This window comes from Populus euphratica, unplaced genomic scaffold (assembly GCF_000495115.2).
Source record: "Populus euphratica unplaced genomic scaffold, PopEup_1.0 scaffold155.1, whole genome shotgun sequence".
NCBI classification, from domain to species: Eukaryota; Viridiplantae; Streptophyta; class Magnoliopsida; order Malpighiales; family Salicaceae; genus Populus; species Populus euphratica.
Genome location: NW_011499929.1, coordinates 857,980 through 872,692, shown reverse-complemented (window position 1 = coordinate 872,692; position 14,713 = coordinate 857,980). Strand labels below are relative to the sequence as shown.

The following is a 14,713-nucleotide window of genomic DNA, read 5'->3' as shown; positions in this document are numbered from 1 at the left end:
TTAATTTGACTCATTTAAAGTATAATTAAGTCTTTGTATAGAATTAAATCCTTTAATTGGACCCAAATTAATTCCTAAACATAATTAAATTTCTAATTTGGCCTATTAAATAGCTAATTATATCTCTAGGCTTAAATTTTAAGCATATTCATCCAATACATTTTTAACTTGACCTTGAATATGCATTATTTCTCTAATTTTGGATAAAATAGGGTACAATTAGGGATTTAAAGTTGCACCTTGATCTTCCTATATATTTGAAATACTCCTCTGCTTGCCTTTTCAAGTCGCTAATCTTCTTGCTTTTTTTATTTTCATTTTTGACTTTTATTTTGGGAAAAAAAAGAAGAAAAATTTGAAGTATAACCTCAAAAATGAATTATGACATATTACTTAATCATTTGTCAAAATTATCCTATGCACTTATTTATATAAAAACATTTTTCTTATATAAAAGGATTTAAAAAATAAATATTAAAAGAATAAGGATCAACATTGAAGTACAAAATAAATTTTATATTTGATTCAAGGGTGAGATTGAAAAAAAATAATTCAAAAGAATAAGGATAAAAATTGATATAAAAAATCAAAATAATATTTTAATTGAAAGGTGAAATTAAAAAAAATTACAAAAAGATAAAAAACAATTAAAAATCAAAACAAATAAAACTTATATAAAAACTTCAATGTAAAAAAATTTGAAACCTAAATATTAAACACCAAATTACAAAATATAATATTTGACAAATTAAAATTGAAAGATACAGTTGGAAGCACATAATGTTTCTATAAGAGGGCAAAGATCAAGAAGCTCCTTGAGGTCTAAATTTTTTACTTTTAATAATATTTTTGTTGTTACTCTGTGTATTTTAATTATGTATTATTTTTTATATTAACAAAAATACTATTTTTAAAATTATGCCAAGTTTAATATTTTTTCACTTACAATAATATTTTAATTATTTTACTATTATATCAAGATGAGAAAAGACTCATCTCTCTCTATTAAATTAACAAATATGCACTATTAAAAAACTTCAATACCCTTGAAAGCTGGTATTAAGTTTTTTAGGTGGAGGAATAAAAATGTCATTATACAATATTCTAATAAATATATTAATGAGTCTGTTCCTACAATAATTTTCCAAGGCAGAAGATCATTAACCTCGCTCTAGGATTTCTCTTGTTTTTTTTAAAACATTATCGTAGCTTAAACATTTTTTCTAGCATTGAAAAAATATTTGATTTTCCTAGTGGTGAGGTGGGAGCAACTGATCTAGTATGTCTAAAGTAGCTTACAAGCACTTAAAAAATATTTCACCAAGAGATTTCACTAGTAATCAATTATTTTTAAAGGGCCTATAAACGAGTTCAAGCGAGTATTGGTATGATTAAATTTCACTCATGCTCGGTTTGTATTTATAATGGGCAAGCATAAGTTTGACTTGCTTAAATTTAATTTTTGTTAGATTTAAGCTTATTTCAAGTTTAGCTGGTTGAAGTTTCTTAATAATTCTAAACCAACTAACCAAACTTAAATTTATTTCTTATAAATTATCATTGGAATATAATTCATAGAATATAATGAAGGAAAAAACTATAAAACTTGTTTATATAAGTTCTATGATATGTTTAAAAACTTAAATAATTAGCTATAGTATAATGACAGTATAAAAAATTTGTTTGTAAATTAAAAAAAAACTAAACCCCATGAAAAAAATAAAGAAGAGGTCAAGTGGTATTCTTGAATTTTCTTGATGTTATTTTTGTTATAATTTATTTAAATTAGGGGTAAATTAGTTTTTTAGAAAAGAAAAAAAATGCTAGCGTGTATAAGGAATGTGCTAGTAACTAGAGCATTGCATATGCAACATCTTACAATAGTTAAAAAAATCCAACCACCATATCATTCAAAGCATTTACTAACAACACAATTGATATTGTGGTGCCAATAATGCAATTCATGGTAGTTAGGTGCTGATGGAATTTGTTTCCCTCTATCTTTTCTTTCTTATCTTTTTAAAATTCATGTTGTGTTAATCAAAATTTAGAGTTTTCCTATTTATTTTTTTCTTTAAATTGTAATTCTTTTCTTTTGATTGACCTATATTTGTTTTGGATTCTTTTGTTTTTTCAATTTCTTCAATTTCCATATGGTTTTATATAATTTTTATATTAAATATATTACTCATTATTTTAATTAATGGTTTTTTTAATTTTTTTAATTTATTTTTTTAATTTTATCCCTTAAAATTGTATTTTATTTAATTTTTATCTAATTTTGGTCTTCATTCTTTTAATTACTTTTTTTTAATCATTTTGTTTTAATTTTTGTTTTCAATGTTATCCCTCAATATTTTATTTCACTTATTTTTTTATTTAATTTTGGTCCTTATTCTTTTAATTGCTATTTTTTATCCTTTTCTTATTTTATATGGTTATCCTTGGTCAAGGGTTAGTCAAGTTAACCAAGTTTGTTTTGAATATTTTTAAATATTTTTTTTTTCAATTTTATCATTTAATATTAGATTATTAGGTTTTAAACCTTCTTATTTTTTATGTTTTTTTTTTATGAGATTATTCCAAATTACTGATTAATCAAGTTATTTTATGTTGATTCAGATTTTTTTTTCTAATGTTTTTATGCCTATTTAACTTCAATCCTTTTTCTAGGTTATTTTTTAAAAATAATTTTTTAAGCGTGATCGCATGTCATAGGTGGCAGATTAATAGAGTGAATCTAGTTTGACTTAGTTTTTTCCTTCAATATTTTTTAAATTGATTTTTTTCTATTTAATTATTTAATATTAGATTATTAATCCTTAATTTTTGTTGTTTTTTTGCTTTTCATTTTATCTGATTTCACGTATTTATCAAATTAACATAGCTAAACTCAAGTTATCATTACTTAAATATCTTTTTTTACTTTAGAAACAATTGACTCAACCTATGGCGTAATATTGATGAAAAATATAGTATTTTTCTATGCGATTCTTTTTATACATAATTTTAGTAGTTAATAAATTTTTTTTTTAAATATAAAAAATATTAAATCTGTTATTTTTTGAAAACCAAGCGAAAATCAATTTTGCAAAGGGACAATTATTTGAGTTGCAATTGGATTAAAAAAAGCCAACACTCTGGAAGAAGTCAAAAGGAAAGTGACGAAAAGAGAAGATAAACTTTGTCACGCTATCAATAATACATCCATGGAATCTATAAATAAAAATACAAATACAGTTGTTGTGTTGGAATTAAGTTTATTATCAAACAAACCACTGTGAAAAAAAATAAGCTTTGGAGAGCAATTCTATTTTCTATTTTCTAAAAATAAGCTTTGGAAAAATATTATTTTAAGTAAAAAAATAAGTATTTTTATTTGCAGAAATAAAAAATTTAGATATTTATATTTTATTTATTGGGTTTTATCTATCCATATAGATAATAATTATTCTAGGATTATTTACAATTCCACTTGGAAAAATGTGTGTATGTGTATATATTGAATGAAAGAAATTAAATATTAGTAACATAAAATGTCATATTCTGTCAGCAAAGAAATTCCTTCTTTTCTTTCTTTCTTTTTATTTTTATTTTTCTAATTTTTGGTGCCGTATAATCTAAAAGAAATAAACGAACAGTTCTACTTTTGCCATGCATCTTATTTTCCGGTTATTCCGCTCATGTGTTCGCAGGCTTCTCCAGAAAGCAAAAAAATTGTTAGGGTGTTGTTCAAAGCAAATGAGTATGTTTCAATAAATCCTAGTTTCGTAGGTTGCTTGGAAGGAGCTTTGAGCATTGGTGACTGGCTGGAATGACAAGGTCATCAGTACAATGTAACTGATGACAAAGAATGGCCGGATTGTGGTGAGTGTATATTTTCTTTGCACAGTATTTGTCGTGTGATTACCATGAACAAGAGGCTGAAAATAGAGCATATGATCACCAATGACAATCACTGTCCACATCTTCACACGAGGATGAAAATATCAGGAACTACAAGCCTGGAAGCATGTTGTTTTTAAGCATCTAGGCTCTTTGTTCAAGTTGTGTTCCTGCATATATAGGATATTAAGTGCTTCCCTCTTTTCAATGCGGGAAGTTTTTTTCTTACGCATGCTAATCAAATCGTGATATTGGAATCAGGTGTTTAGAGTGCAAAATGTAGTTAAATCACACCGCAGATTCGCCTCAAAGTTTTTATTTAAGTAGAGTTTGTATTAGTAGAGTTATTTCTTTAATTTTCAATGGTCATGACCAAATTGCATTAGGAGAAAACCAACCTTTAAGATACCCAGCACCTTCACCGATAACAGAGCGTTTCATTTATTTTCTTTGCTAGATTCAGCTAAACTTGGAATGCATTCGGAGAAGAAAGAAATAACAAAGACAATTAACCTTCGAATACATTGCGAGAATAAAGAAATCACAAAGACAATTAATGAGTCAAGTATAGTGTAGGGTAATGGATGTGGAATTAATCAGGCAACCAGTTTAGCAGATTCCCACTCCACAGCCTTCTTCAGGAAACTGTCTTCTTCCAGGACCATCTGAACAGGCAAGAAACCCATACCATTGGCCATGGCTAGCATCATTTGCTTGGTCTCTGACTTGAACTCTTCTAAGTCCACTGCCCCATTCAAGTCATGATCAAATTGGACAAAAAGAGAACCATAGACGAGAGCAAGCTCATCCGGGTCTGTTTCCACATCTACGCCGAAGTGGGTTTCCAATAACCTCAAACACTGCAGCTCCTTCAACATTTCCCCGTAGGAAAGCCGGCCATCATGGTCTGAATCAAGGTGGGCGAAGCGGTCACATATATGCGCGTTGAATGCTTCCTCGTCCTCCAGAAAGTTGACAATGGTGGCACCATCCAAAATCTCCACACTCATTTTTGGTCTCTCGCAATTTACTCACACGCTAGAATTAGAGAAGGTTAAAAACCGTAAATTAAAGGGAAGCTGTAGAGAGAACTAATTTGATATTTTGATGAATCAGGAGCTGGTTCTGTGGTCTAAAATAAAGAGAAGCTTTCGAGATAACTGATTTGATGTTGATGAATAAGAAGTTGGTCTTGTGCTCATTTATACGTAAATGAGGAGAACACAGACAGTTGACGAGCAGTCAGAAATATAGTTAGCACCCAGTTTCCATTCGGTTTTTGCTTTTCTGAGAAGCTTCTAATTACCCTTCGCTGCATGGTTTTTTGACGCTTAGCATAATTTGCTGCATCCTTCGAGGATCGGTCGGTCAGCCACTAAAATTTTATTAGTAAAACTATCTTAAACAGGTGAGCCATCAGTCATGATCTAATGGCAATGGCAACTTACGAACGGGCTTTTCCCCTAATAAATTCGGTGGGCTAGCCGTGTTTATAAAGTCGAAAATTAAATGGAAGTTGACTTCCTCGGAGGTCCAAAGATGTCTATTCTCCTTGTAAGACGGACCCGACCATGTTCTTTTTCTTCTTGTTTTTTTTCTTTACCCCGCAATACACAACAAAAATGCAAATACGGGCATATAGTTGTCTATTCTACTTGTTTTGTTTGTCAAACATTAAATAATGGGCATATAATTGTCGTAGATATTTAAACAAACTTAATTATGGTTCTAACTGAATTTTTTCATTTTTTTTCATTTATTCACAGATGGACTTTTAGAGCTTGATGCTTACAATATTCTTTACTTATTTATTACCATGTCATGTTTAATGGATTACTTAATCATTTATTAAAATTATCCTATGTACTTATTTATAGAAAACCATTTTTCTTATACAAAAGGATTAAAAAAATAGTAATTAAAAGAATGAGCATCAAAATTAAAATACAAAATAAATTTTATATTTGATTAAAGGGTGAGATTGAAAAGAAAAATTAATTTAATAAAAAGACAAAACAATTCAAAAGAATAAGGATAAAAATTAACTTAAAAATTCAAAAGAATGTCTTGATTGAAAAGTGAAATTAAAAAGAATAATAACTTTTACAAAAAATATTATGAAAAAATTAGAAATCAAAATAATAAGGATAAAATTGAAAAAATAATATCATTAATTTGAATTGAAAGATGAAAATGAAAACCAATAAAACTTATACAAAAAATTCAAGCTAAAAAAATTTGAAATCCAAAAATTGAGGACCAGATTGAAGACTATAATATTTAATAAATTGAAATTAAAGGATGCAATTAAAAATAAATAAAACTTTTACAAAAAGGTCAAGATCAATTAACCCCTTAACTCCATGTTTAATTTTTTTGCTTTTAACAGGATTTTAGTTGTTACTATATTTTTTTAATTTTTTTAATTTTTTTATTTAATCAAACCCTAAATTTATGGGTTGCTTGGAAGGAGCTTTCGGCATTGCTGACTTATTGCAATTACAAGGTCATCAGTACATTGTAACTAATGACAAATATTGATCGGATTGTGGTATGTGTATATTTTCTTTTTTACAAATAACACGATCAAAAGATTGATATTTTTTTTAAGTGCAGAAGTGTCGAAATAATAAATAATCAGGCAAAATCGGGGTCGAACCACAAGGAGCTTAATTAGTAGTAGTAGTAGTAGTAGTAGTAGTAGTAGTAGTAGTAGTAATAATAATAATAATAAAGAAAGAGAAGAAGAAGATGATGATGAGAACTTGGAGATGGAAAATTAATGTAAGGATTAAACAATAATAATAACAAATGTCAAGGTTAGAGGTTCCACTAATGGTATATCAAACAAGTATAGTATAAACTCTTATTATTCCATTGGAAACCACACACAAAGGAGGTTCCAATCAGTTATATATTGTTAACATGATTACATTAGTCATCTTATTTGATTAATGCTAATACTTGTAAATCTCGTCAAGCATTCATGATTATAACTTATATTAACAACAAATCAAGTTCCTTTCATATCACATGTGTCGGTTATACCATACGATTTGTGCTAAACTAGAGCATAATCTTGATCTAGAAATTCAAGATGCCTAAATGCATGAAAAATACCTCTTTTTATAGGCCAAAATTAGAAACTATTGATTTGATGACTAATTGATAAGTGGGTGGCCAACTTTTGACTTGGTGACAATCCTTATCTTCTTGTTTGAATAAAAATTCATTAATAACATCAGAATTTAAACTATACCTCCACATGAAAGTTCTAAGAAATTGTCTCAGCTTTCTAGGAAAAAAATTGAGGTCATTTGAACTTCTAGAATTCATGATATGAGCTGAACACTAAATAATATTTGGGTTGCATTCAAGTGCAAAATGATGATATAAAACCATGATAAAAATGCACTTTTAAGTACTAATCAATCACCTTTTAAAATCTTGAACTCTTATGAAAGTTATAGGCTTATGTCTTATCTTTCCATCCATATAAAGTAGACCTAAATCTAAGATATACAGCTCCAAATATCACCCAATTACCGAATAGTGTTCCAATTTGGACTGCACCAACATCTTTTTTCTAAGTTTGGTTATCTCTTTGTCCTTTCAATTTCAGTACTTAAACTCATCAATAAATCTTTTTATTTATGTGATAGGCCTGTATTTAAGATGAATATTTACCATAAATTAAAGTTATTTTATATTATTAGATATGTTATTATAAAACATACTTTAGTTAAAAGTTATTGATACTTCAAGTGCAAAATGATGACATAAAACCTTGATAAAAATGCACTTTTAAGTATTAATTAATAAAGATTCATTGTGTCTCATTACACATACCTGACATAACATAAATTAACGTACGCCTCCACATAAAAAGATGTAAATAAAGATTCGTTGTGTCTCACTACACGTACCTGGCATAACATAAACTAACGTACGCCTCCACATAAAAAGATGTAAGATAAGAAAGTATTTAATCCTTAATAAAATTACAATGAATAAGAGGCTAGAAATATAGCATATGATCTCCATTGACAATCATTGTCCACATCTTTACACGAGGATGGAAATATGAGGAGCTACAAGCTTGTTTGTATGTTCTTTTTAAACATCAACGTTCTTTGTTGAAGTTGTGTTCCTACATATATAGGATATTATGTGCTTCCCTATTTTAATGTTGTCTTAATTGCATAAGATGAGATCATGAAAATCCTTGTTCTTGTATGAAATTTCTTACCTGGATATCATCAAGTTATCAATGAGGAGTGAAATGTGGCAATTATTGTATACATGGCTTACAATCTTGAAGGAAAGATAATAGGGATATTGGTGCTGGACACATCAAAAGGATTTTACTCCAACGTTTGAAGCCTTTCAATTGCACTCTACTGTATCATAATAGACTTAAGATGGAGCTAGAGGTGAAGAATCAGACAGGGGCAAAGTTTGAGGAGGATCTAGATTTAATACTTTCTAAATAAGACATAGTTTTCGTCAACATGCCACTTACAAAGAAAATAAGATATGATTTTCAATAAATTTTAAATATAGAAGTTTGGATCTTTTGCCTTTAAACCTTTATTTTCCCTAATGACCTAAGAGAACAACAAGATTAACTACTGATCTTCATGTTCTAATTGTAGTAATTACGTTAAATGATTTCAAGATGCTCAGATTTGTGCCTTTTATTTCCGAGAATATTAGGATGGCTAGTTTGTTGATTTTTTGCTCTTCAACTATATAATTATCATAAAACTTGACAAGCATATTCTTGATCTCCATGTCCTCATCACTACACCTTTCCACCCCCTATATGTTACGACATAAAGGATCAAGAGGGAAAAAAACCTCTTCTCATAGCTGGAATTGGTTCTGATCATATAGATTTGAAGGCAGCAACTGCTATTGGGTTAACTGCTAGAAAGGTCACAGGAAGCAATATTGTCTTAGTTGCAAAAGATGAGCTCATGAGAATCCTTGTTCTTCTATAAAATTTCTTACCTAGATATCATCAAGTTATCAATCAATGAGAGTGGAATATGGTAGTCAGATAGGGGCAAAGTTTGAGGAGTATCTAGATTCAATGCTTTCTAAATGTGATATAGGTGTCATCAACATGCCACATATAAAAAAAACAAGGTATGATTTTCAACTAATTTTAAATATAGAAGTTTGGACCTTTTGCCTCTAGACCTTTACTTTCCTCCTTCTGATAATCACTTAAGAGAATAACATGATCAACTTTGTAATAATTGTCATTTTATTAGTTTAGATTAGTGAAGATCTTTTTATGGTTGGTAAAAGGATAACTTAGCTAAGATAGAAGTTTACAAAGATTAGTTAGCATTATCTTCTCTCTAATTATCTTATTAGTTTAGGTTATTAAAGAGATAAGTTCAAATAGAGTAGAAAAAGTTATTCAAAGATAACTTTATCATTATTTTTGTAAAACATGTTAGTAGTCTGTTGCCAATACAACAATCTAAGAAACTTGAAGATTTTCCTTATCTTTATCACATAAGACATGTATATAAGGAAATTTAAGTATAAAAAAAGTAGTGCATGATGTGCTTGATACAACATTGAAGAAAGAATGCCAACTTATTAAGAAGTTCACATAGCGTTTCACAACAAATACTTTTAACTGACATATATTGGCTAGTCAATACGAATGTTTTGTTTCAAATAAACATAGTAATACCACTTTAATTATATAATTGGCTCTTAATTCTAAATGTAGAAAAGAAAATTAGAAAATATCTAATGATGATTAAGATAGACCTATAAAAGGTTTATGATTGTTTGAGGTAGGACTTTATCATGAATGTTATTAGGGATATGGTATTTTAGATAGTTTCACTTTCTTAATTATGAAGCGTATCACAATGACTTTGTTATAAGTGAGCTGGAAAGCTAAGATTTCAAATTCCTATGCTTCATCACAAAGTATTCGACATGAAGATCTTGTATTCTAATACCTTTGTTTCATGTATGGAAAAATTGATCCAATACAATTGAGATGAGAGAGTGAATTTGTTTATTTCAATAAAAAGGTATTGATTATTTCTCATCCTTTTGTTATTTACAAGAATGATAATAGATTTGGTTGCAACTAAATTTTGCTCTCATCTAACCAGAGATATCTATATCCAACACTTGACTTCATCTTCTATACGATTGGATTAGATTGGATTGGATGAAGAACTTTTTTCATTCAACGAATACCTTATTTGATCCAATTGTTCTATTTTTAATCAAATTTTAAAAAATAAAATTGAAGCTTAAAAAAAAATATATCCATCTATAAATCATAAAACAATAAAATAGAGTATAAACTTTACATCTACATGTAAAACCATAACAATCCTCTATGAATAATAAGATAAAAATACATGTACTATATTGAAATATAAATTACAACTTTACAAAATATAAAAGGGTTAAAAAATCACATAGAAGTTGAGTCAAGTGATAGGTCAGGTGAACCATTCATTAACCTTCGCATCCATCTTTAGTCAAATTGAATTGAATTTTATTTGTTTTTTAAATAAATTGGACAAAAATACAATCCAACCGAATTGAAGGACACTAGATTTCAAACAAGTTAGGTGAAGTTGTCATTCGTATTTGTTGGTGACTTAATTCTTTTTTGCAAAACCTGATTTGAAGCAAATCAAAATTATCATACAAAACTTTTGTAACTTTTTGGTAAAAAAAATGTTAGAGTGGCTAAAAATCAAGTTGTTTTATTCATCCAAGGGTGGCTTGTTCGCAAAACCTGATTTGAAGCAAATCAAAGTTATCATACAGAACTTTTGTAACTTTTTGGTAAAATAAATGTTAGAGTGGCTAAAAATCAGGTTGTTTTATTCATCCAAGGGTGGCTTGTGATATCAATTCATTTCCGGGTTTGCTTTAACAAAAAATCTTTGGTAATATTTTGGAGTTCCTATGTTACATATGCTTGTTAACAAATACATATAGTAAAGCAGTGGAAAAAGTTCAGAATATAGTGTTAGGTTGGCAGACAACTCAATTATCTTTAGCATGATTAATCACTTTTTATTATGATAGGGTAATTTAAAGGGCCATAGGAAAAGCATTTAGTTACTTAGGAGTCTCTTTGTCGGTCTAAGATTTTTTAGGTGTTTAACCTTTTGAAATATCCAAGTTAACAATAATGCTTTCTTTATACAAATGATTTAGCTTACTAGAAGTATTAGGGTTTATTATTTCTCAAGAAACCTTTAGAACAATAATAACAATAAAGTTGTATAGAGAAACTTGACTTTTGGAATTTTATTCAAAAAGATAACTAATATCCAAATCACTAAAAATAGATTAAATAGTATATATTAAGTAGTGTTTGGTTATTGTCCTAAGATAAAAGACATGAAGATAATAAAGACATAAATATATTTGGTTGAAGAGATAAAGAGATAAAAATAAATGTCTCTCGGATAATTTTGGAATGAATGTCTATACTTTCAAAATAAAAGGTACAGAGAGGACATATCTCTAGAAACAATATTTATTATTTTTATTTATAAAGTATCCTTGTAAAAAACTCTCAATTTTAAAATTATACAACTTAGACATGAAAGAATTAAAATAATAATTATTATAATTTTAAAACCCAATTTAGATTTAAATGTCTCTTGAAACAATAATTATTATCATAGTTGGTTGATGCATTTCTGCAAGAATTTGGATTCAACTTAAAGATGGCTCTAACCAGGTTAGAACTTTAAAGAATTCAGATGAGAAATGATGAGTCAATCAAGGAATATGAAATGAGACAGCGACAAATGACAACACAAGTTTACGCTCCATTACTATAAAATAAGCTCAATTCCATCTTCATCAATGCTTTAAAGATTCCTTATTATGATTACATAACTTGTAATTCATAAGATTATTTAATAGAGATAATAACAATAGTAGATATGATGGTGCAAGGATTGAAATTGAGAATGATCTAGAATTAAAAAGAGAGGTTTAATGCTATGTAGTTTGACAAATAAGAAGATAACTCCTATATGAGAGGTATGAATCATGATTATTTTATATCTTAGCATCCTAATCATTCTCCTCAAATGACTAATCAGGTTCGATCTAATAAGCAACTATATCAAAGGTCACAATAGTTAAAGAAAACTCTATTGCTTTTTCCTTTATCTTTTAAAGAGATATTTGAAAGATTAGTTAAATTGGACAAATTATTTTGATTCTCTAGAAACCATTTCAACCCCCATATCCAACATGGTATGATCCTAACTAGACATGTGAGTATCATGATGACATTAATGGTCATAACATTGAAAGTTGTTATGCTTTTAAAGACAAGCTCCTTCAGCTTATTGAGATAGGATGGATCACTTTTAAGGAAACCCCAAATGTGAACTTGACACGATCAAAAGATTGATGTCTTCTTTCAAGTGTAGGAGTGTCGAAGTAATAAATAAACCAACAAAATTGGAGTCGAACCACAATGAGGTTTATTATATAAATTATAAATAACAGTAATACAACAACAACATGAAGAATAACAATAATAATAATAGTAATAATAGTAATAATAACACTAATAATAGTAATAGTAATAGTAATAGTAATAGAAAAAGAAGAATAAGTTGATGAGAACTTTGAGATGGAAGATCAATGTAATGATTAAACAATGATAACAACAAATATCAATGTTAGAGGATCCACTAATGGTATTTCAAACAAGTACAGTATAAACTTTTATTACTTAAATGGAAACCACACACAAAGGAAGTTCAATCAAATTATAAATTATTTTATTACTTAAATGGAAACCACACACAAAGGAAGTTCAATCAAATTATAAATTATTAACATAAGTACATTAGTTATCTTATTTGAATAATGCTAATATTTGTAAATGTTGTTAGGTATTTATGATTATAACTTATATTAATAATAAATTAAGTTCTTTTCATAGCATAAGTGTCAATTATACCATATGGTTTGTGCTAAGAAAGTGTCAAGTATTTGTTGTACTAAGTGTTATACAATATAAATCTAGATTAGTTATTTAACAAGCAAAGTATTAAAGAGTAAATAAGATAACAAATACAAAACATGTTAGTATCAAATATTAAAGTCCATGTTGAGTTTACATTATACTTATTCTTATACTATTAGTGTAACCTTTTAACGTTGACATAATAAACTTAGCTAAACATAATGAAATGGAGAAACATAAATAAACAAGATAAAAACATAAATAAGATAAAAGTTAACTAAGTAAAGGAAAGGAAATGAAAGGCATAAACAAGATATTAATGAAAGAAAAACTTAAGCATTACAACAATATAAAGAGAAAAAGCAAGAGCATGATCTTAATCTGGAAACCAAGATGCCTAAATGCATGGCAAATGCTTCCTTTCATGGGCTAAAAGTAGAAACTATTGATTTGATGATTAATTGATGAATGGGTGGCCACATCTTAACTTGATGACAATTCTTATCTTCTTGTTTAAATAAAACGTCATTGATAATGTTAGAATTTGAACTAGACCTTCACATGAAATTTCTAGGAAAAAATAATTGAGGTCATTTGGACTTCTAGAACTCAAGATATGGGTTGAACACTGAATAGTATCTAGGTTGCAGACAAATTCAAACTTCTTCATTGTTGCTAAAATTTGAACTTGAAAATGACCATTTTAAATCTTGGACTTCCATGAAAGATGTAGGCCTATGTCTTACCTTTTCATCTATATAAAGTAGACCTAAATTTGAGATCTACAGCTTCAGATATGACTCCATTACCAAATAGTGTTCCAATTTGGACTATATCAGCATCTCTTTTCTAAGTTTGGCCATCTCTTTGTCCTTTCAATTTCAATACTTAAATTCATCAATCAATCCTTTCATTTATATGATAAGCTTGCATTTAAGATGAATATTTACCATAAATTAAAGGTATCTTATATTATTAGATATGTTATGATAAAACATGCTTTAGTTAAGAAGTTATTAATACTTTAAATGCAAAATAATGATATAAAATCTTGATAAAAATGCACTTTTAAGTACTAATCAGAACTCTAAATTCATGATAGAATATGAATTGGGAAATGGCTCCTAGATTAGGAGTCTTATCCAATTGGATCTCACTATGTCATTGGATGCTCAAGTGCCCTTATTAAATATTGACATACCTTTACCACTCAAAGATATTTATTAGCATCTCTTAAACACTGATGTGAATCTCATGATTACATGGTTACACAACCCACATTCAAGATTAAAATTTGATCCTAAAAAGCTAAAATTGGTTTAATTGAAGTGTGATACAATAAAAACCTATCCTAAGACACCAACATTATTGAAATGATGTTAAATGATGTCATGAAGCCAATTAAACTTTGAGAAGTCAGATTTAATTTGTTTAAGAACCATAGAATACAAAAATCTCTCTCACATGTTAAAATTAAAAAATTCATAAGTATTATTTATTAATCATTGCTAAAATTTAGGCTTACATGTGTTTAAATTGTTCAAGGAAATTAACCTAAATGGATCCACTCTTGTGGGCTAAACTGACCTATATATAAAAATTAACTCAAAACCTTTACTAGTAAGCCCAAATACTAATCCAGCGTTAGATCCTAATTAAGCATAAAAAAAATAAAATAAAACCCATGATATTAAATCTTTGTTTTACCATGAGAATAAGAGAAGGAAAGAAAATATTACAGAATTGATTCAAAACATATTTATTGTCTTCCATACATCTTATTAAAGACCCAAAGTAATGAGGAAATGACTTGTAACTGTGAAGCTA

General features: G+C 28.0%; 1 protein-coding gene across 2 annotated transcripts in view; it reads right to left on the bottom strand.

Annotated features, from left to right (window-relative positions):
• Positions 1-4,302: 4,302 nt before the first annotated feature.
• Positions 4,303-14,713, bottom strand: part of LOC105135940 (uncharacterized) — a 30,837-nt gene continuing 20,426 nt past the window's right edge. The window contains exon 2 of one of the 2 annotated variants that reach the window (XM_011041050.1): positions 4,303-4,573. In XM_011041050.1, the coding sequence (XP_011039352.1) occupies positions 4,482-4,573 (92 nt within the window). In that variant the 3' untranslated portion in view covers positions 4,303-4,481. Of the gene's footprint in view, positions 4,603-14,713 lie in introns of both variants that reach the window. The other variant, XM_011041051.1, reaches the window with a different exon arrangement.